This window comes from Jatropha curcas, chromosome 5, assembly GCF_041381405.1.
Source record: "Jatropha curcas cultivar XTBG-Jc1 chromosome 5, XTBG_Jcur_1.0, whole genome shotgun sequence".
Lineage (NCBI taxonomy): Eukaryota > Viridiplantae > Streptophyta > Magnoliopsida > Malpighiales > Euphorbiaceae > Jatropha > Jatropha curcas.
In genome coordinates this window covers 20,821,005-20,847,781 of record NC_143155.1, presented here as the reverse complement: position 1 = coordinate 20,847,781, position 26,777 = coordinate 20,821,005, and the positions used below count along the sequence as shown (strand labels likewise).

Below are 26,777 nucleotides of genomic sequence, written 5' to 3'. Positions count from 1 at the left end.
AAAATTGCTTTGCACCTAGTAGCGGTAAGTGAGAAGAGTGTAAAGAAGGAATGAGCTGCCAAAATTGACTTATCAACTCATAGAGGAAGGAAATTAAGAGGAAAAAAAGAAAGATAATCTTTGCCATTTAAGGATTCTTATTTTTTTAAAACTCTTTGCAATTTTAAAACATTGAATTTATATTCTCAACTTTATCAATTATATTTTGTTAATATTTTTAAAAAATTTATTTATTTGATCTATATTTTGTAGGCACCTAATTTCTTGTATTGTATGTATATGTATTTAAACTCAAAAAAGAAGATAAAGCAATAATAAAGGTACAGACATGGCTGACATAGAAATACTTCTATTATTGTATTTAACTTTTTCTTTATTTTGCTTCTGTCACGCTTCAACCAATTATGCACAACTCAAACAAGGTGATATGCTCAACTTTTCCGATCAGCTTGTTTCGACAAATGGGCTTTATGCTTTAAGATTCTCCGGCAAATACCTAGCAATAAATTGCACCTACGTGAACACCGAGGGCGGTGATCTAAGCGACCATGCTGTCTGGTTAGCCAAAAGAGACAAAACAATCACCGAAAACTCTAGTTATCTTACTGTAAATGATGCTGGGAAATTAATAATCAAGCATCCTGATGGCGAAATTGAGTTGTATTCAGGTCCGTTCGCTTCCCCTGAAAATTTGACAGCTGAATTAGAAGATAACGGTAACTTTGTGCTGAAAGCGAATTCCGGCGGCCAGACACAAATATTATGGGAAAGCTTTGATAATCCGACGGACACGCTTTTGCCTGGAATGAAATTAGGGTTTAACAGTAAGAAAAATAAAAATTGGTCTCTCACATCTTGGCTAGGTGAAGAAACTCCAACGCTTGGAGCATTTACTATGGAGTGGGATTATATAAAACGCGAAATCATCGTTAAACGGCGGAGAGTTATATTTTGGACTAGTGGGACCTTGACTTCTGATAAATCATTTGCAAACATTCCTCTTCCAGATCCGTACAACCATAACTATAGGTTCGATATAGTTTCAAATGGAGAAGAGGAATCTGTTAGCTACCGGCTTTATTTTAATGAGTTCACTCTTGTTGAACGGAGAAATATTTCCAGGTGGTTTTTAGATTACGATGGAAGCATATGGGACGCAGGGAGAACAACAATTTTGAATTCTGAAGCTTGCGACGGATATATAACAAAATATGGATGCGTGAAATGGGAACTCCCGAATTGTAGGAACGATGGTTCTAAATTCGAATTAAGAATTTCTAACTATCATCCGGATTATGTCGCAAATGATAAAAATCAGAGTCTTAGCTTCAGTGACTGTAAAGATCTATGCTGGAAAGACTGTAATTGTACTGGAATTCGGAATCATGTGCTAACTGGATGCTCATTCTATCGCGGACCTTTTGATTTCACAGGTTTGACAGGGAATGAACCACAATTTTATGCGATCATCCCTGGTCCCCGGCGTCCCCCTCGTAAGTATTAGCTAGATAGTTTAGATTTAAATAATAATTGATATTTATAATTGGTTGCTGTTGTTAAAGAAAGTTTGTATGGCTCTGCTGAATTATCTACAGTTAATAAGGTTTGGAAATGGATAGTGATTGCTTTAGCAATTGTTGTGTTCGCGGCATTAGTGGGCATATTTCTGTATTTGCGATGGAAAAAACTCGAACAAGAAGGTATATTTACATTATGTCATTCATCCTATATGTATTCTTAGCATTGCTCAAACTGAATTCCAAGTTTCTAATTTTTAATCTTTCTGAAAACAATCAAACAGAGAAATTTCTAAAAGAACTCTTGACGTCAGATGGACCAAGCGATGCAAATGAGCTTCAAAATAGTGGTAACAACGGCCATAATTTGCAACTATATAGCGTTGCATCCATAAGAGCAGCTACCAATTCTTTCTCATTGCAAAACAAACTCGGACAAGGTGGTTTTGGACCTGTTTACAAGGTAGAGTTATATATATATATATATATATATATATATATATATATATATACATTTGTTAAAATTCTACTATGTGAAAAACGAATCATCCAACTTCACTTTTGTTTAATTTGGTTTCATGTTTTTTCTGCAATTTAGTTTGATTCTTTATTTGTTCAAGTAATTTTAATAGGCTCTGTTTTTTCTCACTTTTAAATACGGGAATTAGAACAGAGTGAAACGATGGTCATCTTTATTACAGAATAAAGAAATTAATCTTCAATTATGCAATTACTGCACAGGGAAAATTTGCAGATGGGCAAGAAATAGCAGTGAAGAGACTGTCCAGAACATCAGGACAAGGGCTAATAGAGTTCAAAAATGAGCTTATACTCATTGCTAAACTACAACATATGAATCTTGTGAGACTATTAGGTTTTTGCATCCAAGAAGAAGAGAGATTGTTGATTTGTGAGTACTTGCCAAATAAAAGCCTTGACTCCTTCATCTTTGGTAAGCAAGCTTTCGCTCCTCCTTTCATGGAAGAAGTTGAATATGTTCATCTCATTTATTTAGCTCATAGTTTTATTTATTTATTTTTTTCAAGATCAATCAAGAAAGCAGCTATGGAATTGGAGAAAGCGATATAATATCATCGAGGGAATAGCTGAAGGTCTAACTTACCTTCATAAGTACTCAAGATTAAGAATCATCCACAGAGATTTGAAAGCTAGTAATATATTACTTGACAAAGACATGGTTCCCAAAATCTCTGATTTTGGTATGGCAAGAATTTTCAGGGCAACGGAGTCTGAAGCAAATACTAACAGGATTGTAGGAACCTAGTAAGTAAAACATTATCATTATCAACTTAATCAAACTTACTTCCCAATTTCATTTTTCTTAATTAAAAAAAAAAAATATTGCAGTGGTTACATGTCTCCAGAGTATGCTATGGAAGGCATTTTCTCCATCAAATCCGATGTTTATAGTTTTGGAGTTCTAATGCTTGAAATTATAAGTGGTAGAAGAAATCAGAGCACTTACCATTATGATCGTCCGCTCAATCTTGTGGGTTATGTAAGTTTAATTATCTTATTAATGTTTTCATATTATTGCATATCCCTAAATTAAATAAATTATATATTTATAAATTAAATAAATTAATTGATGAGAATTTTATCTCAGGCATGGGAGCAATGGAAAGGAGGAAGATGGGAACTAATATTAGATCCGACGGTGAGCGATTCAGCATCAAACGACCAAGTTCTGAGATGCATTAATGTGGCTCTGCTATGTGTAGAACAGGATCCTTATGATAGGCCAACCATGCCAGATGTTTTATCTATGTTGACTAATGACGTACAGCTTCCAATGTCTAAGCAGCCTGCATTTTATGTGGGAACTACCACTGTAAAAACAGGTGAGAGTAGTACTAAAGACTTGGCTGAAAAATTTTCAGTAAATGGCTTGTCCGCAACCGATATGGTTGGTCGATAAATCATCGTTTATTATTGTATTTTTTTTATTTTAATTATCCGGTGTCCTAAGTCCACTGATCCGATTAATTCGGATTCACTTTGAATAGATCTACAAAGAGAGGTAGAGCGTTCCCTTCCTAGTGTTTAAAGAGACTCTATTTCCTATAATAATCAATGTGGAATGTATACGCGCTTCGAGTATAGTTATATTACATTATTTAAATAATGTTATTCTTTATTTTAATATTAATAATATTGATAATTAACATGCATTTTTTCTTATTCAAAACTTGACCACATAAAATCTCTCCTTTCAATTAATAGATTTTATAAAATAAAATAAAAAGGAATGATGTTTCAAAAAAGAGAGAAAAATATTTAAATTCACTGAATAAAAAAGAATATTATTACTCATGATATTAACATTAACAATATATTTAAAAGTAACAAAAATTTTACAATATTTAATTTTAGTTGTTACATGCAACTATTCTTATTCCAAATATTAGTAATTTTGCATTTATATAAGTTATATTAGAGAAGAATTTGTGTTGTATTCGAAATTGTAAAAAAGCTTTCGAAAATTATGACTTTCGTAGAATACTATGTGCAAACAATTTACTAATCCTACAATAATTTAATTAATTCTACTTATTTTTTAGTTAGTTTATGTAATTCAAACAATTTAAATGAATTACATTATAATATATAATTCTATATATATATTTTAAATTATTCAATACAGATAATTTAAAATAATAATAATTACAATTTAAATAAACACTTAGGTGTCCAATTATAATACAATAAAAGATAGAACGTAAAACTCAAAAATTGATAAAATAAGAAAAAAAATGTTATAGGAAGTTCATTTAATAATAACTAACTTTAAAAAAATAAAGATAAAGTTAACAAATTAAAATATACAGATAAATGAGGAAATGTTTTACAGGTAGATATATTTTTGAAAAAAAAAAAAAAGGAAGTTACTGGTTATAATAAATAATTTAATACTCTAATTAACAATCAGAAACTAATTGTGAAACACAAATTCAAATAACAATTAATTCATAACGATTCAAATAATTTATAATAACAACTAACCTGGTAAACTTCCCGTATGGATAATTCATGACATTACCATATTGAATCTTCAATCTGTAAATCAAAATTCAACCTTCAATTAATAAACAAACCCAAGAAACTTCTACAGCAATAATATTAACTCCAACAAAGAGCAATAAAAAAGAATAACAAACCGAACACATTTATCTCATATATATATATATATATATATATATATATATATATATATATATTCAATTGCTAGTGAAGGAGTCTGAGATTTGAGAGAGAATACATTAAAAATTCCTCCAGCCTCACGATCTGAGTTCTAGAATGTCAAATTGAGTGTTTTCCATGCTTCAATTCACTGTTTCCTCCAGCATCATGATTCTATCACTCAAATCCCCAATAGATTAGTCATGTAACAGTGACCTTTCTTCTAGGTTTTGAAATCACGCGGCGCGGGTCATCGTGGTTTTCTTTGTGAGTTGCGAAAAAAGCGAGGTAAGGGTTTGGTCTAAATCGGTTGGCCCTGATGCCAGTTTGTCAGGTGCATCAACCATAGAACCTGAGATGGAACATGAATATAGATTTTTGAGTAGTTACTTTGGGGCACAATAGGCCAGCGAGAGAGAGACAGAGAGAGAGAGAGAGGAGAGTTTTATAATTACTTTGGGGCACAATAGTGATTGCTTTAGCAATTGTTGTGTTCGCGGCATTAGTGGGCATATTTCTGTATTTGCGATGGAAAAAACTCGAACAAGAAGGTATATTTACATTATGTCATTCATCCTATATGTATTCTTAGCATTGCTCAAACTGAATTCCAAGTTTCTAATTTTTAATCTTTCTGAAAACAATCAAACAGAGAAATTTCTAAAAGAACTCTTGACGTCAGATGGACCAAGCGATGCAAATGAGCTTCAAAATAGTGGTAACAACGGTCATAATTTGCAACTATATAGCGTTGCATCCATAAGAGCAGCTACCAATTCTTTCTCATTGCAAAACAAACTCGGACAAGGTGGTTTTGGACCTGTTTACAAGGTAGAGTTATATATATATATATATATATATATATATACTCATTGCTAAACTACAGCATATGAATCTTGTGAGACTATTAGGTTTTTGCATCCAAGAAGAAGAGAGATTGTTGATTTATGAGTACTTGCCAAATAAAAGCCTTGACTCCTTCATCTTTGGTAAGCAAGCTTTCGCTCCTCCTTTCATGGAAGAAGTTGAATATGTTCATCTCATTTATTTAGCTCATATTTTTATTTTCATTTTTTTTTTCAAGATCAATCAAGAAAGCAGCTATTAAATTGGAGAAAGCGATATAATATCATCGAGGGAATAGCTGAAGGTCTAACTTACCTTCATAAGTACTCAAGATTAAGAATCATCCACAGAGATTTGAAAGCTAGTAATATATTACTTGACAAAGACATGGTTCCCAAAATCTCTGATTTTGGTATGGCAAGAATTTTCAGGGCAACGGAGTCTGAAGCAAATACTAACAGGATTGTAGGAACCTAGTAAGTAAAACACTATCATTATCAACTTAATCAAACTTACTTCTCAATTTCATTTTTCTTAATTAAAAAAAAAAAAAATATTGCAGTGGTTACATGTCTCCAGAGTATGCTATGGAAGGCATTTTCTCCATCAAATCCGATGTTTATAGTTTTGGAGTTATAACGCTTGAAATTATAAGTGGTAGAAGAAATTATGATCGTCCGCTCAATCTTGTGGGTTATGTAAGTTTAATTATCTTGTTAATGTTTTCATACTATTGCTTATCCATAAATCAAATAAATTATATATTTATAAATCAAATAAATTAATTGTCGAGAATTTTATCTCAGGCATGGGAGCAATGGAAAGGAGGAAGATGGGAACTAATATTAGATCCGACGGTGAGCGATTCAGCATTAAACGACCAAGTTCTGAGATGCATTAATGTGGCTCTGCTATGTGTAGAACAGGATGCTTATAATAGGCCAACCATGCCAGATGTTTTATCTATGTTGACTAATGACATACAGCTTCCAATGCCTAAGCAGCCTGCATTTTATGTGGGAACTACCACTGTAAAAACAGGTGAGAGTAGTACTGAAGACTTGGCTGAAAAATTTTCAGTAAATGGCTTGTCTGTAACTGATATGGTTGGTCGATAAATCATGGATTATTATTGTATTTTTTTTTTTTAATTTTAATCATTTGATGTCCAAAGTCCACTTACCCGTTTAATCTGGGATTCACTTCGGGCAGACCTAAAGGGACTCCATTTTCTATAATAATCAATGTGGAATGTATATATAAATTAGTCATTGTTACGCCCTTTGAGCGTAGTTATAGTACATTGTTTAAGTAATATTATTATGTATTTTAATATTAATAATATTGATAATTAACATGCTTTTTTTCTTATTCAAAACTTGACCAAGTAAAATCTCTCCTTTCAATTAATAGATTTTATAAAATAAAATAACAAGGAATGATATTTCAAAAAAAGAGAGATAAAATATTTAAATTCATTGAATAAAAAAGAATATTATTACTCATGATATTAACATTCACAATATATTTAAAAGTAACAAAACATTTTACAATATTTAATTTTAATTGTTACATGCAACTACTCTTATTTCAAATATTAATGGTTTTGCATTTATATAAGTTCAATTAGAGAAGAATTTGTGTTGTATCCGAAATTGTAAAAAAGCTTTCGAAAATTATGACTTTCTAGAATACTATGTGCAAACAATTTAAATGAATTATATTATCATATGTAATTCTATATATATAATTGAAATTATTCAATACAGATAATTAAAAATAACAATAGTTACAATTTAAATAAGTACTTAGGTGTCCAATTATAATACGATAAGATAGAACGTAAAACTCAAAAATTGATAAAATAAGAAAAAAAATGTTATAAGAAGTTCATTTAATAATAACTAACTTAAAAAAATAAAGATAAAGTTAACAAATTAAAATATACAGATAAATGAGGAAATTTTTTACAGGTAGATATATATATATATATATATTTTTTTTTAAAAAAAGGAAGTTAATACTGAAATTAAATAATTTAATACTCTAATTAACAATTAGAAACTAATTGCAAAACACAAATTCAAACAACAACTAATTCATAACAATTCAAATAATTTATAATAACAACCAACCTGGTAAAACACAACAATAAGTTAATAATCAACACTCAATCTTATAGATGATGATGTAAGCTAAATTCAATTGCTAGTGAAGGAGTTAGAGGGAGAATAGAGAATGAAGGCATTTTAAGATTGTAATGGCTAATGGAAAATAGATAGGTGGAAAAAGGAATATGAACGGAAAATATATAACTGAAAGCAAAATAAAATAAAATCAAACAAAAGGTAATTATATATAACTTAAATACTCAAAGAATAGATAATTATACATAGATAAACTTCAACGATTTAAATAATTTAATATGGATAATTCATAGTATAATAATAATTAAAATATTTAAGTTGCCTAATCGCAACACAAAAATTAAAGAAAATGTTTAAAAATTTCTAAAAAAAGAAAAATACGCCTCAAACTTCTCTTTATTTCAACTTTTATATATATAGATGTTTGTACCATAAAACATTTCATTCTTAATTGTCAATTGAAAATACAATACTACACTATGTGACAACAGCTTTTAAAGTAGCCGTGAGTATTTTGACCGAGGGTAAAATGTTACCTCTATTATTTTAAATTGTTTAGTGACGTAAGCTTTATAGAAGTGTTTAGAGTTTGAGGGCCATCAACATCCAATTCGCTGGACTCCTCCGACTGCTGGCATGTATAAGCTTAATGTTGATGCTTCTTTTGTTCACCAAACTGGGACTACTGGTTGTGGTTGGTTCTTACAAGATAGTTTTAGCTCATGTGTTGGTGGCGGGATGAAGCAGTTAGGCAAGGTGCAGTCGCCTTTAATGGCAGAAGCTCTAGGCATTAGAGAAGCCCTCAATTAGTTGAAAAGAAAAGGTTTTGTGTTACAGGTGGATGTGAAAGGTGATTCCATGCTTCTAATGCAGGCTCTTAGTCGACAGGAAGAAGATTCCTCTTATGTTGGTTCTCTTATGTCTGAATGTAAAGCCCTTATTGCTAAGTTTTCTTCAGTTTCTGTTAGGTATGTTAAAAAGACAACGAATTAGATTGCTCATTCCTTAGCAAGGGCATTTGTTTCTATGACTGGCTTTATGGATTGGGATTCTGAGTACCCATCCTTTTATTTCTGATGTAATGGCTTTTGATAGTATTAACAAAACTAAGCCATGTGGATTTTTCAAAAAAAGTGTTTAGAGTTTGTGAGAGCAAATTATGAAATGTTACTCACTTTAATCTTAGTTAAACAGATAAAAGCTATAGACCTGTCAGGTGCATCAACCATAGAACCTGAGATGGAACATGAATTTAGGTTTTTGAGTAGTTTTGGGCGCAAGAGGCCATCGAGAGAGAAAGGATAGAGAGAGAAGGAGAGTTTTAGAAATAGAGAATACTTTTAACATTGTCGTAATTCCAAAGGAAGCAATACAATAGTTTGTATACCTTAGCTAGGTGGCAACCCACTCCACATTACTAGCCAGTAAGAAAGAACATGATATCTGACTCATCATTATTATACGTCAGTTACAAATAACCACCCCCCCCCCCCCCCCCCAAAAAAAAAAAAAAAAGATTAAATACTAAGAGTTCAAGTCCTTATTACATAATTATATCCTAACAACTACCCTTCCCTTTAAGCACAAGCCTATCCTCAAGCTTAAATTCTGGAAATTGCTTGGCAATGAAAGCGGCATCTTCCTAGGTGGAATCAGATAAAGCCATGTTCTTCCAAAGGATGAGAACCTAAAGGACCTGCTAGTTGTGTTTTGTGATTTTTCTGGATTGAAGCACTTGGTATGGTTTAATGATTAGACCGCTAGAAAAAGAAAGTTGAGGCAAATCTGTAGTCACTGGAGCTATTGGTTTCACAGACTTCTTAAGTTGAGATACATGAAACACTGGATGTATTTGACTATCAAGAGGGAGTTGCAACTTATATGCAGCAACACCAATTTGATAGAGAATAAAAAATGGGCCATAAAATTTAGCAGACAGCTTCAAATTCTTGAGTGCCATAGTACTCTGTCTATAGGGTTGGAGCTTCAAATATACCCAATCACCAACAGAGAACTGTCTCTCAATTCTTTTAGAATCTGCAAATTGCTTCATTCTGTTTGGAGCTATAGACAAATTGTGTTTTAGAAGCTAAGATGGTTGTTGCCTTTCGAACAAAAGATCCTCAAGAGATGCAGCAGAAGAAAAACCAGGAGATAATTGAGGTAAAAGAGGGGGATCAAACCCATATACAGCTTTAAAAGGGGACATATTAATGCTGGAATGAAATGTGGTATTGTACCACCAGTTTGCCAAACTTAGCCATTTACACTAATTAGAAGGATAAGTAGAAGTCATACACCTCAGATAGGTCTCAATGCATCTGTTGACCTATTCAGTCTACCCATCAGGTTGTGGGTGATAGGCAGAACTGAAATTCAGCTTGGTGCCCAAAGAATGGAATAATTCCTTCGAAAATAGACTTGTGAAAGTCTTATCCCTGTCAGAAACAATTGTCTGTAACATACCATGCAATTTAAAAACCACATCAAAGAAAAGAATTGCCACTTTTTGAGCTGTGTAAGGATGGGAAAGGGGAATAAAATCAATGGAAATAGGCAACTAAGCTTGTGTAGGGATGGTAACGGCTGTAAGAGACTAGGATAGGGAACTAAGATATTCTATACTACTTGTTGCGATTTTGTACACTTGCGAAAATCACTGTCAGCAATTTCTTATTCTTTTATAAGGTCTAAGATATTCTTTTACTCGTGAACTAAATAGTATTTATATATATATAATAATGAATATATCTTAGTAAACACATGCTAACGTATGTAATAAAAGACATCAAGAATTTTAGAAATTAATATTCGATCTACATTTACCTTTTTTTTTTTAATAGATATACATTTACCTATATTATAAAAAATTAATTATTATAAAATACACAAAGGCAAAAAATTAAAATTTTATAATTGACAATTGAAAATATGAGACAATGTTTTAAAAATTTAAGTTGAATACATTTTATTTGCTTTGCATTAATAAAATTTTCTTTAAATACAGTTAATAGATAATAAAAATTCTACTTTTAATTTACAAAAAATTGATATACAGGACGGGGCTATTAGTTACATGTTTACAGATAGAGATGCTTTATCTTCCAACTCTTATATTTCTAATGCGGATATATATATATATACTCAATTAATACTCAATTAAGTGTAATTAATTAAAACTTAAAAATAAAATTATTCAGTTTGAAGTTTTTTCTAAATCAAATATATAATTTCGGTTTATAAAAAAAATAAATTGAATCAAATCGTAAAAGGTACTTAATTTAATTCAAACCTATGAACATCGATAGGTTATTTTGGATAAACCGAGTAATTTTTAGCGTTTTATATATTCTATGAATATCTTTTATATATTTGAAAATTTTTTTATGCTTTGATAATAAAATTTAATCTTATATTAATTTTTAAATTTTAATTCTCCATCTAAATTATTAGATTAAGCAATAATGTTAATATTGCTAGCCATATATTGAAATTAATTACTAAAAAAAATTATCAAAGTTTTCATGAATAATTTATACATATTGTATACTAATATATTTCCTATATAACCTTGTAACATTTGGATTGCTAACTATTTATTTACATCAGTTATTAGAAATTAAAAAAAAAATTATCAAAGACTATGGTTTAATTCACGTCTAATCTAATACATAATGTACACTAATTAATATATTTTCCGCAATCAACCTTCAACATTTTCTTTTTTTGAAAGGAATCAACCTTCAACATTTGAAATTTGCATAAAGTAATTATATATAATTTATAGAAAAAAATATTATTTAATCCTTAACATTTGACCAAATTAACTAACTCATCTTTGCATTTTGATAATATTAATTACTAGTCCCTGAGGTTTACTTCTATTAAACTAGTTGACACTTTCATTCAATTTCTTTCATTTTAGCCGTTAACTCCATTGAAAAAGACGGAAATATCCTAACTTTTAATATGGAAAAGACTAAATTAACCCAGGATTAACTATATTATGGAGGGAAAACCAAAAGTCATACTCCATTCTTTGATTAAAAAATCAAAACTGAAAGATGCAACTTTGATTAAAAAATCTTGATTTTGCAATAAATAGTAAATCCTATAAAAAATTTTTGCTATCAACAGATTTAATTAGCATTTTCCATTTTAAAACTCTAAGCGGCAGATGGCAATTAGCAGTTTTTAAATAAAATAAAAAAGTTTAACGAACATTTTGTATGGAGAAATCAAGTGGTGGAAAATAAACATGAAACTGGATAGGAACCTCATAAACCATTTGTTAATCACAAAGATGAATGGCCTTCCCTGAAGTCTTCGTCGACTTTATTCAAATACAAGTCTTGATTCCAGATGAAATCGGGAACTGCAAGTCTCTCGAGTTTCTCGAACTACCAAATTTATCTTTTTTTTTTTTCCTGGTTCTTGTGTTAGCTGTTAAGCAATGCAAACTACCGGCGAAAATTCCTGAGTGCCGATTTGACAAGAATTCATTGATTTGCAGAAATTCAAAGCATATTTTGCTAAAAATGGCGTCTGCAACCAAAAGTTCGCTCCAGAGGCAACCAGGTTGAGATGCGCCGGCGTTACCTGTTAAATGGGAACAACGATCACGTTAGTCCTTTCTTTTCGTTCTAGGTTGATCAAAAGGTTCCATCAAACTTCAGAGCAAGCTGATGAGTTATTGTTGCTCTTTCTTTTTGATCAAGAATGGAATATGACTTTTGGTTTTCTCTCACAGCAATGGAATAGTTAACCTAGGTTAATTTAGTCTTTTCCAGGAAAAATTAGGGTATTTCCATCTTCTTAAATGGAGTTAACGGAAAAACGAAAAAAATTGGATGGAAAGATCAATTAATTTAACGGAGATAAACCTCAGGAACTAATAATTAATATTATCAAAATACAAGGATGAGTTAGTTAATTTAATCAAATGTCGGGACTAAATAATAATTTTCTCTAATTTATATAACTAATGTGGGTAGTCTATTATTGAGCCATAAATAAACAAAATTTTCATTTTTATGCTTCAAAATTCATAGCTCCCGCCTTTAAACAGAGGAATCAAAGGCTAAAATGATATAGCAGTACCATTGACTGACATTTTTGAGGTTTGCATTAACCACTCTGTTTTGAACTTCTCTCTTCTTTTGTTTTTAATTCTCAGCCACTCTCTTACTTTCCCAAGATAACAATTGTTAAAATAAGATGTTTGCTAAATACAATTATATAATTAATTACTTCAGCTTAAGCAATATGATAACCAGAAATGGGTTTTATTATTACTCAAAAATCTGAAATCTGCTTCTGAATAAAAAATTACAGCCCTTTGTATGGCACACGTCAAGCCAGAATAAGGTTTAATACATAAAAATCTTCTCTTTTTTTTATTTTTACTTAAATAACACACAAATATGAAATTGCCAGAGTACAGTAGAACTTTATTCCTGCATTAACAGATAATCCAAAAAGTAGGCAAAATCACTCATGAGCAAGTGCTACTACCTGTTTTCCAACGTTCCGGCCGCTGAAAAGGCCCAGCAGTGCAGAAGGACCATTCTCAATGCCTTCAGCTATGTCCTCCACATAAGTAATCTTGCCTTCTCTAATGTGAGGCAGAACAAAGTCCAAGAACTTAGAATACTGGCTGAAGTAATCAAAAGATACAAATCCTTGTATTCGAACTCGTTTATAAACAATTGTCATCAAATTGTGCACTCCTTCTGGGTGCTCCAGATTGTATTGAGAAATCATTCCGCAGGCAGCGACTCGGCCATGGGTCCTCAAGTTTAGAAGAACCGCATCAAGCATTTTTCCTCCAACATTCTCAAAGTAAATGTCAATGCCTTCAGGAAAATATCTGGAGAATGGAATTTAATGAGTTCTATTACATATTAGATGGCTCTGAGAATTTTTGTACGGAGATTACATTAGTCTCACCAATATGTGGTAAGAAATTTTCTCATGCTTGTGGTCACACAATTTCGGTTATGAAAAAAACAAAAGTATTTCATTGGAATGCACAATGTTATCATGACGTATGTTTGTCATAGATAAGAGCAAGAAATGTTGGCACAGCATGGGAAAGATACCAGATTTTCATATTTTAGTTTTACATATTCTTGTTAGGGTACATATTGTTCTACCAATATTTGAATAATAGGAAGACATATATATTAAGTGTAGGCAAGCAAAGATCCCCAAAAAATTAAAATAAATGGGAATTATGTCAAACAAAGAATTTAAAATTTTCCATCAAGTTTGAGAGGAATGTTTTTAACTTTTTCTTAAATAACACACACTGACCTTTTCAATGCTGCATCCCAGTCTTGCTCCTCTTTATAATTGAAAGCAGCATCGAAACCAAACTTGTTCGTCAATAAGTCAACCTTTATGGGAGACAAACCAGAACAAAATTAAATGAGTTCAGCATGTTTAATCATCATTGAAACCAAACTTGTTCTTCATAAAAAACCATCCAATCACTACATTTAATAAAGAAGAGACATAATACAAAATATATATTTCATGCAAAATGCAGAAAGTGATCATACAATAGAACTTTGGCAAGTAAATAGAAGTTAAATGACGATTAGGATGATAATTCTTGATTCTTTTCATGTAACAAGTCATTCAATAAGAAATGAAGGTGAACCAAAGATTGAAGTGTGCTCTTCATAGTGATTCACCTTTTGTTGACTTCCAGCGCTGCCCACAACATAGCAACCCATCAACTTTGCAAACTGCCCAACAAGCTGACCAACTGCACCCGACGCTGCTGAAATGTAGACACGTTCTCCTTCTTTAGGAGAACAAATATCTTGCAGACCGAAGTAAGCAGTGATGCCAGGCATACCTATTAAAACAAGAAATAAGTTAAAAATTTACAAACGATAATATCCTAACCAGAAAAGAGACCGGATATTAAACATTGTTGAAATTTTGTCCGGATGGTTCTATTAACAGCAACAAAGTAGTCTGAATCTTGTATAAAAAAACTTTTCAAGTCTCAGTTGTTTAGCTATACAAGTCTAGATTACTATTATAAGAAAAGCTACAAGTTTGAGAACCTTTCAATAGAAATTTTGATTAGAGAATCAAACCAATGATGCCAAAAATAAGAAAATTCCATCAATACCTTTCCAATTAATCTAAACTATCATAATCAAAGAACTGATAAATCTAAATTCTGACTAGAGATTGACAAAAATTAAGAAAACTCCATAGATACCCAAACTCCTAATTTATCTACATACAATAGTCAATAACACCTCAATTTCATCAATAAGTCCTAACCAATCCTGACCAGAAAAGGAAAAGAAATTCCACCAGTAGCAAAAGTCCTAACCAATAAAAATTCCAAGTATCATAAACTGAAGAAAGAACTTACCAAGTAGTCCAGCGTAGTAGGAAAGGGGAATATCTGTATGGAGGATTTTAAAGTAGCTTTCAGGTTTTGTTAAAAGACTATACTCTTCCCAACTTATAACTCCCCATAACAAGTCACCTTTCTTGAAGTCAGGATGCCCTGAATCCACCACTTTAGCCACTGCAAATCCACTTATTGGCTTTTTTTTTTTTCAAAAAAAAAAAAAAAAAAAAAGAAGAGAAGAAAGGACTAATAAATAATAAAACAATTTACAAACGATGAGAAGAAAAGGTATTCAGAGAACAAAAACAGAGCAATTCAATTGATGTAGTAATTTCACATCAAAATCATCATATTTTCCATCACATTTATAAGAAATTAATACAACCCCAGAAACAAACAACTATAATTGGTTCCAAAAAAACCCAAAAATAAATAATAACACAATTTATAAAATATAAAGAAAAATGGATTGAGAGAAATTACAGAGCCAGGAGTGAAAGGAGCGAATTCGGTATCATCAGCCGGGCCATTACTCATGCGACCACGCATATAAGGATCACAAGACAAGTAGAGATTCTTGACCAAAACAGCTTTACTTCCTTCTGGTACTTTAAGCTTAATAGAAGTAGTGTTTATGTAAAAGTCAGATTCATTAGGATACCCAGTCACATGGTTCTTTAATATCACCTGCTTATTGCTCACTACCTCGCCTTCGTTTGCCATTGCTTCTATTTTCTGTTTCTGAGTACTTCTTTCTATAAATGACCTTGACTTATACTGATAGTTTCTGGAAAGTAGATAAGAAGAGGAAAGCATTATAAACGTGAATTTCGTCGGGTGGGGCAAAAGGAATACAGAAACAGGTATGCAATAACTCACATATATGACGTAATGAATGATATCTTTGATTTGACATTTTAAAGATGTTTTGTTTTACAGGAAATTACTATTACATCCATTATCTATCGAAATACAACTACTCAGTACCTGTATTTTTTGACATGCTTTTAAGAATCCTTATATTGCGTCACAATTTTAGTCATTCCATTCAATTTTATCTAATTAGGGTAAAAAAAAAAAGAGAATGAAATTTCATTTTAAAAATAAGAACCAAATATATTTTTCATAAATTTTTACATTAAATCATTCATTTGATTTTGTTACTAGGAATTCATTTTTTATAGTGGACCATATATTTGATTTTATTATTAAAAATTTATTTTTATAAATATTAAATTTGAGGTTTCATTTAATTTATAAAAAACTATCTTCAAGAAATATTTATCTCAATAAAAAATAACGAAGAAAAAAATATCACCAAATATTTTAAATATTGATATTATTCACTAATAACAAAACAAAAATTTATCCAGAGGAATGCTTTTAATTAACGTCACAATTACTTATAAATTGCAAAATATTAAAAATATTTTCAACATGATTAAGCATCCAAAATTAAATAAAAACTTTTAAAAAAATAAGATTCATAATAAAAATTTAAACCATTTCCAAAGTTTGCCATTTATTTCCAAAAGAAAATTGATTTTTTTTAATTTATCAAAACCATCTCTTCAATTAGTAGATGAAAAAAAAAAAAAAAAAACCAGCAGCACTAGTTAGATCAATCTGTTTCTGCCACTCATTTTCAAAGAAAATTGAAAGTTTTTTTTTTAAGATCTACAATATCAGAACCATCTCTTCAATTACTAGATAAAAAAAAAAAAAAGCACCAATTACATCAATCTATTTCTTCTTCCTCTAATCCATCTCCTCCCAATCATAAACTGGATCATAGATACAACAATCAGGTCGGCTTGAAAACAATGAAGATCAATGCTTTTCATTTGTCTCCTAAATAGTTGGTGAAGATAACCAAAACACAAAAACCTATGTGATATCAACTTATCTCTCTATAAGAGAAGATTAGCCATAAACAGGGTTTGTACAAAAAAAGAAACATACAAAGAACAAGAGAGAGAGAATAAGCAAAATAAAGTTGTTGGAGAAAAAGAAAATTACTTGAGATGAAAATAAGAAGGTTATTTAGGTAATTTTTTATTCATTTAACGGACAAAACATATTAAATTGAACAAAAGGACTAAATATATGACGGAATAAAAACGTAATGATTTTAAAAAGCATTTTAAAAAATGCAGAGACCGACTAAAATTGTATTTTCAAATATACAAGAATACAATAATAATAATTTTCCCTTTGTTTTACGCTTTTTTTCTTGATTCCACAGTTTCCATTAATTGTAATAGTAAGAGGAATGAATGTTAACTGGTTAGTGCGTTATGATGGGTTTCACTAGAAGGACTTAAACTTTATGAACACGCACTTTATAAGATATTAGTTTCAATTTATAAGTGGCTGGTTAGTGCGCATTACGATGGCTTTCACGGGAAGTATTTCAACTTTATGAACACATAAGATATCAATTTCAATTTATAATTTAAAATTACTTAAATTTCAATTTATTATTTAAAATTATATAGAAAATAATCCATTATTGTCATGACCATACCCACAACAAGCAATACTATAATTTAAAAATACTCAAATTCAATTTATTATTTAAAATTTTAGTGTAGTTGACTCGGTCATTATCATGTCCATACCATAGCAATCAATACTTATATGTTTATTATTCATATAAGACGTTTAATAGTCCGTAATAATACTATAAATTATGCAATAAAATCAATTCTTGTCTTTTAATAATATTTATTAAATTCGTAATTATTTTTTATATACCGGAAATGACGCAATCAAAGCAAATTACCTATATTAGATTGCAGGACCATTATTATACTTTCGTTTATTTATTTTCATTAATTTATTTAAAAAAATTTTTATTTTACATAAAATTATTATATTTTGTTTTTTATTAAGAGTTCCATTTATTAATATACATAAAATTACTGTGAATATATAGTAATTAAGATATTAAATTTACTATGTTTGATTTATTATATTTTGCTCGACATTATTTTAAAAATTTTTAATTACATTTTTTATATTTATACATAATTGCATTACCTTTTTGCAATTTATCATTCCATTATTATTAATCCAAATAAATACATAAATAAATACACAATGGAATACATCAACCATCGTCAACCAATACGGATGAAATTGTTTATTGCATCTAATGGTGTGTACACGGTTGGTTTGATTCAATTATGTTAAATTAATTTTTACTAAAATTCTTTGAATGAAACCAAATTTAATAAAAATTTATCAAAAACCTACTTAAATTGAGTCAAATCAGTTTGATTCAAGTTGATTTTAGTTGGAGTTTTGATCAATTTTCTTTAGTTTTTTTAGGCTTCAACTGAATTGTGCCAAAAGAATTTTTGATTTTTCATCATTAATCAAAATAAAACCGGATAGAAAAATAATGAACCAATTCAAATCGAATAATTGATAAGATATAGTTTGACTTTTTTATTAACCCAACTATTTGCCCCAACCCCAATAACATCTTTTAAACATGGCCTAAATACATATCTCTGTACTTTATTAAAAAAAATATAACCATCTCAATTTTTATTTTGACGCATTAAATAATTAAACTTATAAAAATAAAATAAAAAATTAGACACGTTAATTTATAAATTTTTTTTTATATTTAATTAATTAAAAAATCTAAAAATTATTGTTTTAAAAATTATGATAATCACACGTTAAATCATTAATTCTCTCAAACCATCATCAAAATTTAACAAAAAGACAAAATAATAAAACATAAATTTATTGGGAAGTAGATGAAACTGCCAAGAGCTTTGAATTTAATGTGTGGGGTAATGAATACAAATGACGTAATGAATGATACTTTGAACCGTGTATAAAATATCATAAAATTTGAATAAATAATTACAAAAAGAGAATTAAATTTAAATACAGCATAAAATTACAAAAATTATATATAAAAATATAAATATGAATAAACAAATAGAAAACGTGAATTAACAAATAAAAAAAAGAGAATTTAACAACAAATAAATACTGCCTTGATAAAATTATAAATTTAAATTTTTAAAATGATAATGAAACTGCCCTGCCTGCAGGTATTTAGACATTATGAATAATGGCACTTAGATCAAGCAGTCGTATGATCAACTCTTATACCACTGCATCACCACCTTGGGTAATTATATTATATTATTTTTAATTGTGTATGGAAATTAATAAGATTATACAGTGGACTAATGAAATTAACTCAGAGAACATGAACAAATCAAGAGACAATAAGATTGGCTCTTCAAAAATACAATAAAATCAGAGTAACAGAACAACTCTTTTGCAACCATCAAAGTTCAAACCTGTTATTTCCACATCGATATAATCATTTTGGAAATTTATGCAGCATCTATAATTTCACTTTGCACAAATTGCTCTTCATTTTCTATATGACCATATCTACCTCCTAAAGTGCTAATTGTCGTGTACACATCAAGCATGCTTGGCCGTTGCTCTGCAATCTCTTGAACACAAGTACATGCAAGTTGAAGACATTGAAAGATTTCATCATCATGTCCTTGCCATATCAGAAGCTCATCCACGAAATCATGCAGACAATAAGAGTTATTGGAAGAAAGATAGCTTACCCATTTATCCAAGCTTCCATCAGAAGTGTTTAAAGTAGCAGCATTTTTTCCTGTAATGAGCTCAATCAGCAGAATTCCATAGTTGAAAACATCTTCTTTAAGAAAAAACCTTTCCCAAAATTCAATATCCATAACAAAACCCCTGTTTGAGTTTATCTCATTTGGATTGATAAGTGTCGCCCTTCCGAAGTTTGATAGCTTAGGCTTAAAATTCTGATCAAGCAAAACAGATTTTGAGTTTATGTTCAAATGAGCTACACGGAAGTAGCAGCAATGGTGAAGCCACGCTAAGCCTCTCGCTAAACCAACGGCGATTTTCATTCTTAAAGGCCATTGCAGAGTCTTTCTTTTGTCTTCCGTTGAATGTAACCAATCAAAAAGGTTTCCATTTGATAAGTACTTATACACCAGAAGCCTTTTATTTGATTCTTTGCAGAATCCGAGGAGTGGAAGTAAGTGGTCATGTCTTAATCTTCCTAATATCTTCAATTCAGATATGAAATGTTCTTCAGATTCTTGAGAATTATAGATTTTCTTGACTGCAAGAAACCAAACATTAGGAAGTGTTGCTTTATACATGATCCCCGTTTCTCCATTTTCAATTATGTTATTTTGGCTAAAATTTTCTGTTGCGTTGCTGAGCTCTTCAAAACTCATTCTTGTAACAAAATTCTCCCGCATAGAAACCTGTAAACATATTCAAGCTTATTGGTATGAGGCAGAGCATCGTATATATTTGCATTATGACATAAATATGCTGACACACCTATTTTTGGAAAACTAGCAAATGTCACATTATTGTGCAGTCACATTGTTGTGCAAGTTGTCTGGGTTAGGAACCAGTACACATCATATTTCGGTCGTAGAATAACTTGATTAGACACTGTCTATTGGCTAATCAATTGATCAAATCAATAAAAAAATTATTTTTTTAATAAAAATATTTTTGACCATTCAATGGGAAAAAAGAGATAAAATGAGAATAGTTTTTAAAAAAATATATATATTAATTGCTTTGGTCCATAACTGTCCTATAGATGTAATTTGACTGCTCAAAAGAGGTTCGGTTGGTCATTTCGCTCTATTTGAACCAAAATTATTGTTTGTCTCATCTTGGTTATGCAAGAATTGATTGGTTAGACTTAAAATCAAACCGATTAAACCGCACAAACTGACTAATAAAATTCGAGTCGATTCAGTTTAAATGCCCATTTTCAGTTCGACTCATTTTACTCATGGAAATTTCAGTTTTGTATTTTCTTTCACCTTAGATTGATTCAGTTCACTATTTGCTCACCCCTAAATGTAGGGAAAATAATTATTTTAAGAGTACTTTTAATATCTTAGTCGCTTAATGGAAAAATAACCATTGGACCTTATAATGTACTGGAATTATAATGCAAAGGCTAGAGAAAGATTAGAGAAGAATGAGATTTCTTATTTCTGGAATTAAAAATATTAAATCATGTGTCATTATCTTACTTTTTTTGGCTTATATGTAGAGTTATGGACTAGGTCTAGCCATCTAGTAAGTATTATAGGGCTAAGGGCAATTTTATCAATCTTTTTTATACTCCATTATTTGACACGCCAAAATCCGACGACTCAAGCTATTTGTCGTCTTACTTAGTATTATTTTGAACATTAAGTGGATCTCATAAGTCCTATTTATGTTTATGGCAAGCCACGTAGGATGGAGACACCTAATTAAAAAAAATTTATCGATTTAAACATTTGATTGTAAATATTTTCCGTTGAGACACTGAAATAGAAATTTTTCGAAAGTTCAAACACTAAATTTATAATTAACCCAATTTAAAACATATAATTCATTTGAATTCGACATAATCATGCATGTGATAAATTTATAATTGAAAATTCATTTACTTTTGTTTTCTAAAATATCCTTGAAATAGTAATTTCATAAAAGTAAATAATAAATACCAATTATATTCATGTTATGCTATATAATTTTTATATTTTTTTAAAATAAATGCAAATTATTGCATTTGATTTAGTGCTAAATATATATTTAACTTGAATCTCTCTCAATAGTAAAAAAAATGTTAAAAAATATTAAAATAAAAGATAAAAATATTAAAATAAAAACACACTAATAAAAAATATTTTTATAAAAAAATTAAAATTTTAAAATTATTTTGGTCAAGTTTGATAAAATAAATAAATTAAATAAGTAAAAAATTGATAAATTGACTTTGTAGGAGAAAAATGGTATAGTTTTGTCATCAAAAGTTGAATTACTTAGTTTTGTGGAAATTCCACTTATTTTTTGAAAATTTGATGTAATTATATTCAATCCCATGAATTGAATTCCTATAATTGAAATTGAAATTTTTTATTTTTTAAAATTTCAAATACAAAAATATGGGTTTGCAAATGATTGCACAAATTTGTTCCAAACAAAGGGGTTAACAATTTGTAACTAGTATTTTCAGCACACTGCCTCATTTTTTTATTATTGTTTATCAAATAGAAAACCTAACTAATATAAGATTATAAGTGTCCCAGTAAATATAAGAGTCTAACTAATAACGTAAATGAAATACCTCATTCTCCAGTAGAAACTCCAGAGTTGACGAGCTCTCCAAATGGTCAAGCTCTGTTTTCTTGCTTTTTCTCTTCATCATCATCATCACCATTGTTGGTATTGTGATCCTCTCATCCTTCGTCCCCTTATGCACCCAAGGTACACAATAAGAAGCATAAATTACTATAGCAGAAATCAAAGAAACCGCGTAGCCAATAGCAAACCCATCTTTGAATGAATAAACAAATCGCCAGTGGAATTTCTCCAAATGATCTCTGCATCTTTCTAAAGGCCTTCCACAGAGTCCACTGTTATTTGCGTAGGAATCAGAACCAATGGTTGTAGAATTAAAATTGGGCACTGCTCCTGATAACAAATTATAAGCAACACTAAACGTCTTGAGCCGACTAAGCAAACCAATTTCTTGTGGAATATGACCGGTTAAACTGTTCTGGTCAAGTCTAAGAACATTTAAATTAGAGCAATTAGCAATGCTCAATGGGATTTCACCAGAGAAATTATTGGAGGATAAATCAAGCACAGTAACATACGGTAGTAGTTTTTGAATATCAAATGGAATTTGTCCATAAAGGTCGTTATTGGATAAGTCTAGGCCTGTTAAGCTTGTACAATTTTGAAGCCCTCTAGGGAACTGACCTTTAAGTCCCATATCAGAGAGTCTGAGATTTAAGACCTTGTTTTCATCAAAATGCCAGCAATCCACACCAGTAAATCTACAAATAAAACCTTCTGTATTGTTGTTGAAATTCCAGGAAGAATTCAAGTAACCAAAAGGGTCTTCTAAGGAAGCTTTGACAGATTTTAAGCAAGCAATATCAGTTTCTGTACTGATAGTTGCAGTAAAAGTGGCCAAAAATGAAAAGATAAATATACAGAGAGAAACTGCACCAACTCTTCTAATTTTGCAAGACATCTAATTACTGAAATCTAAAAGCTGCAAAAGAAACAATATAGTGATGGATAAAGGATTCAAGGAAGGGCTAGCAATGAATTATGTATATGCTCAAGTGGATGGACTTGTCTAGCAACAATTGATGGTATGTGTAAGTTGCTAGCAACAATATATAAAGAGAATTGATGGTACAATTTTCACATTGTAAGAAAGCTCGATCCATGAAAAGTATTTATAGAGAGAGGATGGCCACAGACTCTAAAACAAATTAATATTATATTTAAAGAAAATGTGAAAATACGTGAAAAAGAATTAAAAAAAAAAAGACATATATACATATGTAAGTTCAAGGAAGAATCCTCTCCTCCAACATGCGTTGGGCAGACTTTGATTTGCATGTACACAAATTTCCCATTCCGTAAAAGACTTGCTTTCCACGACCCCGACCGGATCGAGAAAATTTTTTTTCCAAAGCCAACATATAATAAAATATTATAAAGATGACTAAATAGTAATTTTAAGAAGGGGTCTTAAAGGAAATTTATAAAAGAAGAAAAGTGAATTAATCCCTTCTTTTTGGATCCGATGGTTTTTAATGTTTCATATTTTTCCTGAATGTTGTAACATAAGTTCGATTTCATCAAGGTTTATTTGATGTACTTCTATTTTTTTAATGAATGAATTCCATGATACAGTCGGAAATTAAAATTAGGGGGTAAAATAAAATTTTTAAGAATTAAAGGGATGGAATTGACAAGTTTATTATTTTAAGGATAAAATAAAAAAATTTGAAATTTTATGACATAATTCTTTGAAAAAGAATTAGTTAGAGGCGGGCCACCCCGGCCCCTCTAGCTCAGAAATACGACTTTTATTTTTTTAATAATTAATACTCATTAAGTGAGTAAATTAATGATAGATAATTTTATGGATCCTACATTTACCTATAAAATGTTAATAATTTTCAATTTTATCTTTAAAATAATGAATTTTTTCAATTTTGTCTCCCTTAAATTTTAAAAAAAATTTACCCCACGTCTTATTTTTGGCTCTGTTACCGGTATTGATATATGGTTACGATGGATTATTTATCTGTATTGTAGTTTTATTTTAATATTAAATTCTATTTATTTATTTAAAGGAACATGATATTAATGCAATATAGGAAAAGTTTATAACTGTGGTTATCCTTTAGAAAATGTAATAATTTTATATAAAAGAACTAAAATTAGAACCAAATAACCAAAACTGCAGAATGGAACTACCTAATTGAAAATTTAAGAACTGGAACTGAGACAGTGTACCGAATTTCTTTTATTTCAATTCCAGTTCCTGAAAAACAAAAAATCGAAACTGGAACCAGATAACCACGAAGCCCCCAAGGAAGTATCCTCTTTCAATATCTATATAGCGGGTCAACCAGCCCGAAGACTTTGATTTCGATGTACGTGGAGTTTCTTTTTTCCACCACTTCAATTTTCCATGCCGTGAAAGACTTGCTTTTGGACTTACTTTTTATTCTGCAGTTAAATATTTCGTAATAGTATTTAAACTACATATAAATGGAGTTTAAACTACTTAACTCTTTTATTTCTCTTGAGTACGTTTACATTCAGTACCAGCACTGATACTAATATTGCATGCCTGAAATCAATCAAAGACTCCTTCAAAGATCCTCAACATCGCTTACACTCTTCCTGGAACTTAAATAACAATACCCACGATTTCGTCTGTTATTTTGCTGGTGTTGATTGCTGGCACATAGACGAAAATAAAGTCTTAAATCTCAATCTCGCCAATATGGGTCTCGAAGGCAACTTTCCTACGGGTATTGAGAACTGCACAACCCTTACAGGCTTGAACCTTTCAGGCAGCCAAATCTCCGGCACAATCCCATCTGATATATCCAAAAGAATCCCATTTCTCTCCGTTCTTGATCTATCTCATAATAATCTCTCTGGTGAAATTCCTGTTAGTATAGCCAATTGCTCTTTCCTTAATGTGCTAATACTTGATAATAACAGGTTAACAGGGCAAATACCGACGGAGATTGGGCTCCTGAGTCGACTCCGGAGATTTAGTGTTGCTAACAATTTGTTGTCTGGGCCTGTGCCTAATTTTAATCCTAATTTCACTGCTTGGGTTGGTAGTGATGGTTATGCAAATAATGAAGGACTATGTGGTGTACCTTTGGATCCTTGTCTTCCTCCTCCTATTGAGTTCCCTGTTCGCTTCTTTCATGGGTTTGTTGTTGGTTATGCTGTTGCTTTTGCTCTGGTTATTGTTCTTTTTGCTCTGTATTCTACAACCAAGTTTTCGAAGAATAAGGTTCTAGGGAAGAAAATTAAAAAGCCAATAAAGATACCAATTGATGGAAGAAGGATAGATATAAAGGTATATATATCACTCTCTGTATTTAACATATTCTGGGTACACAAATTATTATTGAATATTGTTTATGGGCTTAAAATATATTTTGGAAAAAGTTTCAACATCATTTTCAAAAAGCTACATGACCATCCTCTACTCTACCCATTAGCTTGGTCTTTAATGTTAATTCATTTTGTCTAGTTGTTTAAAGTACCCAGATATTATATAATCAAGAGAAGTTGATTTTTTTTTTTCAACAGATTTCTACATTGGAGAGGATGGTTACAAGAATGAGCTGCAAAGAAATTGCTGAGGTAACTTCAAATTTCGATAAAGAGAACATCATTGGTCAAGGAAAAATGGGAACAATGTACAAGGCAACACTTCCAAATGGTTGGTTTCTTGCTATTAAGAGGCTCTACAATTTCCAGAATTTCAAGAAAGAATTTGTATGTGAGCTAATGACTTTGGGTAGGTTAAGACACACTAACTTAGTGCCTCTAATAGGATTCTGCATAGAAAAGAAAGAAATGCTTCTAATCTACAAATACATTTCAAATGGAACCCTTTATGATTGGCTTCATAAAACCAAAATTGGTGGTGATAATAATATTGATTGGCCTTTAAGGGTTAAAATAGCAATTGGATTAGCAAGAGGCTTGGCTTGTCTTGGCTTCATTACAACCCTAATATTCAGGTTATTCATCTCAACATAACCTCCAAATGTATTTTACTTGATCAGAAATTTGAGCCCAAAATGTCGAATTTCAATGGAGCTCTGTTCTTGAATCGAAATGATACACAATCAACTAGAGATTTCATTGTGCATAGAGAATTTTGGGAGATGGGTTTTGTTAAGAAGGATGTCCACAGCTTTGGAATGCTTCTTGTTGAGCTAATTACAGGAAAGGATCCTACTGGAATCATCAATTCGTTTAGCATATTTAATGGTACTGAGCTTTCAATTAGTTCTTCTGGACTTTATGATGCTATTGACAAGCGTATTGTTGGGCAAGGAAATGATGGAGAGATATTTCAGATCCTGAGAATTGCTTGTGATTGTGTTCAGGCCTTTCCTGAGAAAAGGCCAACAATGCTTAAGGTCTATAGAACATTAAGGGCTATTGGAGAGAGATATGGGCCTGAAGATGATTCTGATATGTTGTCACAAACTGAAATCTCCATGTTTAAATTGGGTTTGAAATAATAATGTTATTGATTTCACTTTTCTCGACTCT

General features: G+C 30.5%; 5 protein-coding genes across 6 annotated transcripts; 3 read left to right on the top strand and 2 right to left on the bottom strand.

The window, feature by feature from the left end:
• The first annotated feature begins 257 nt into the window (after nt 1-257).
• LOC119370902 (G-type lectin S-receptor-like serine/threonine-protein kinase CES101) lies at nt 258-3,709 on the top strand. The gene is made up of 7 exons (XM_089722121.1): nt 258-1,493; nt 1,596-1,700; nt 1,802-1,980; nt 2,259-2,469; nt 2,564-2,801; nt 2,886-3,036; nt 3,145-3,709. The coding sequence occupies exons 1-7, from the start codon at nt 329-331 to the stop codon at nt 3,454-3,456; spliced, it is 2,361 nt and encodes a 786-aa protein (XP_089578247.1). The 5' UTR covers nt 258-328; the 3' UTR covers nt 3,457-3,709.
• Nucleotides 3,710-5,169: 1,460 nt separating this feature from the next.
• On the top strand, nt 5,170-6,742 carry LOC105638625 (G-type lectin S-receptor-like serine/threonine-protein kinase At1g11330; the record flags this gene model as incomplete). The annotated part of the gene is given in 6 exon segments (XM_089721332.1): nt 5,170-5,269; nt 5,371-5,557; nt 5,559-5,707; nt 5,803-6,040; nt 6,127-6,262; nt 6,371-6,742. Coding segments are annotated over 6 exon segments (1,122 nt in total), but the record flags the coding sequence as incomplete, so codon positions are not given.
• Nucleotides 6,743-12,980: 6,238 nt separating this feature from the next.
• LOC105638615 (NADPH-dependent oxidoreductase 2-alkenal reductase) lies at nt 12,981-15,885 on the bottom strand. The gene is made up of 5 exons (XM_012222445.4): nt 15,576-15,885; nt 15,111-15,288; nt 14,410-14,576; nt 14,027-14,109; nt 12,981-13,580 (listed from the first exon to the last, which is right to left on the bottom strand). Exons 1-5 carry the CDS (start codon nt 15,813-15,815, stop codon nt 13,202-13,204), a joined length of 1,047 nt encoding a protein of 348 aa, XP_012077835.3. The 5' UTR covers nt 15,816-15,885; the 3' UTR covers nt 12,981-13,201.
• Nucleotides 15,886-19,223: 3,338 nt separating this feature from the next.
• On the bottom strand, nt 19,224-23,390 carry LOC105638617 (probably inactive leucine-rich repeat receptor-like protein kinase At5g48380). 2 transcript variants are annotated; one of them, XM_089722004.1, is made up of 3 exons: nt 22,276-23,390; nt 19,709-20,395; nt 19,224-19,582 (listed from the first exon to the last, which is right to left on the bottom strand). In XM_089722004.1, the coding sequence occupies exons 1-3, from the start codon at nt 23,188-23,190 to the stop codon at nt 19,460-19,462; spliced, it is 1,725 nt and encodes a 574-aa protein (XP_089578130.1). In that variant the 5' UTR covers nt 23,191-23,390; the 3' UTR covers nt 19,224-19,459. The 2 variants fall into 2 exon arrangements, with proteins under 2 accessions (XP_089578130.1, XP_089578129.1); XM_089722003.1 differs by having other exon boundaries at nt 19,224-20,395; nt 22,276-23,386.
• A 1,428-nt stretch (nt 23,391-24,818) lies between these two features.
• Nucleotides 24,819-26,773, top strand: LOC105638626 (probably inactive leucine-rich repeat receptor-like protein kinase At5g48380). Its single transcript, XM_089721528.1, is given in 3 exon segments — nt 24,819-25,563; nt 25,800-26,207; nt 26,210-26,773. Coding segments are annotated over 3 exon segments (1,539 nt in total). The 5' UTR covers nt 24,819-24,969; the 3' UTR covers nt 26,747-26,773.
• The last annotated feature ends 4 nt before the right edge of the window (nt 26,774-26,777 follow it).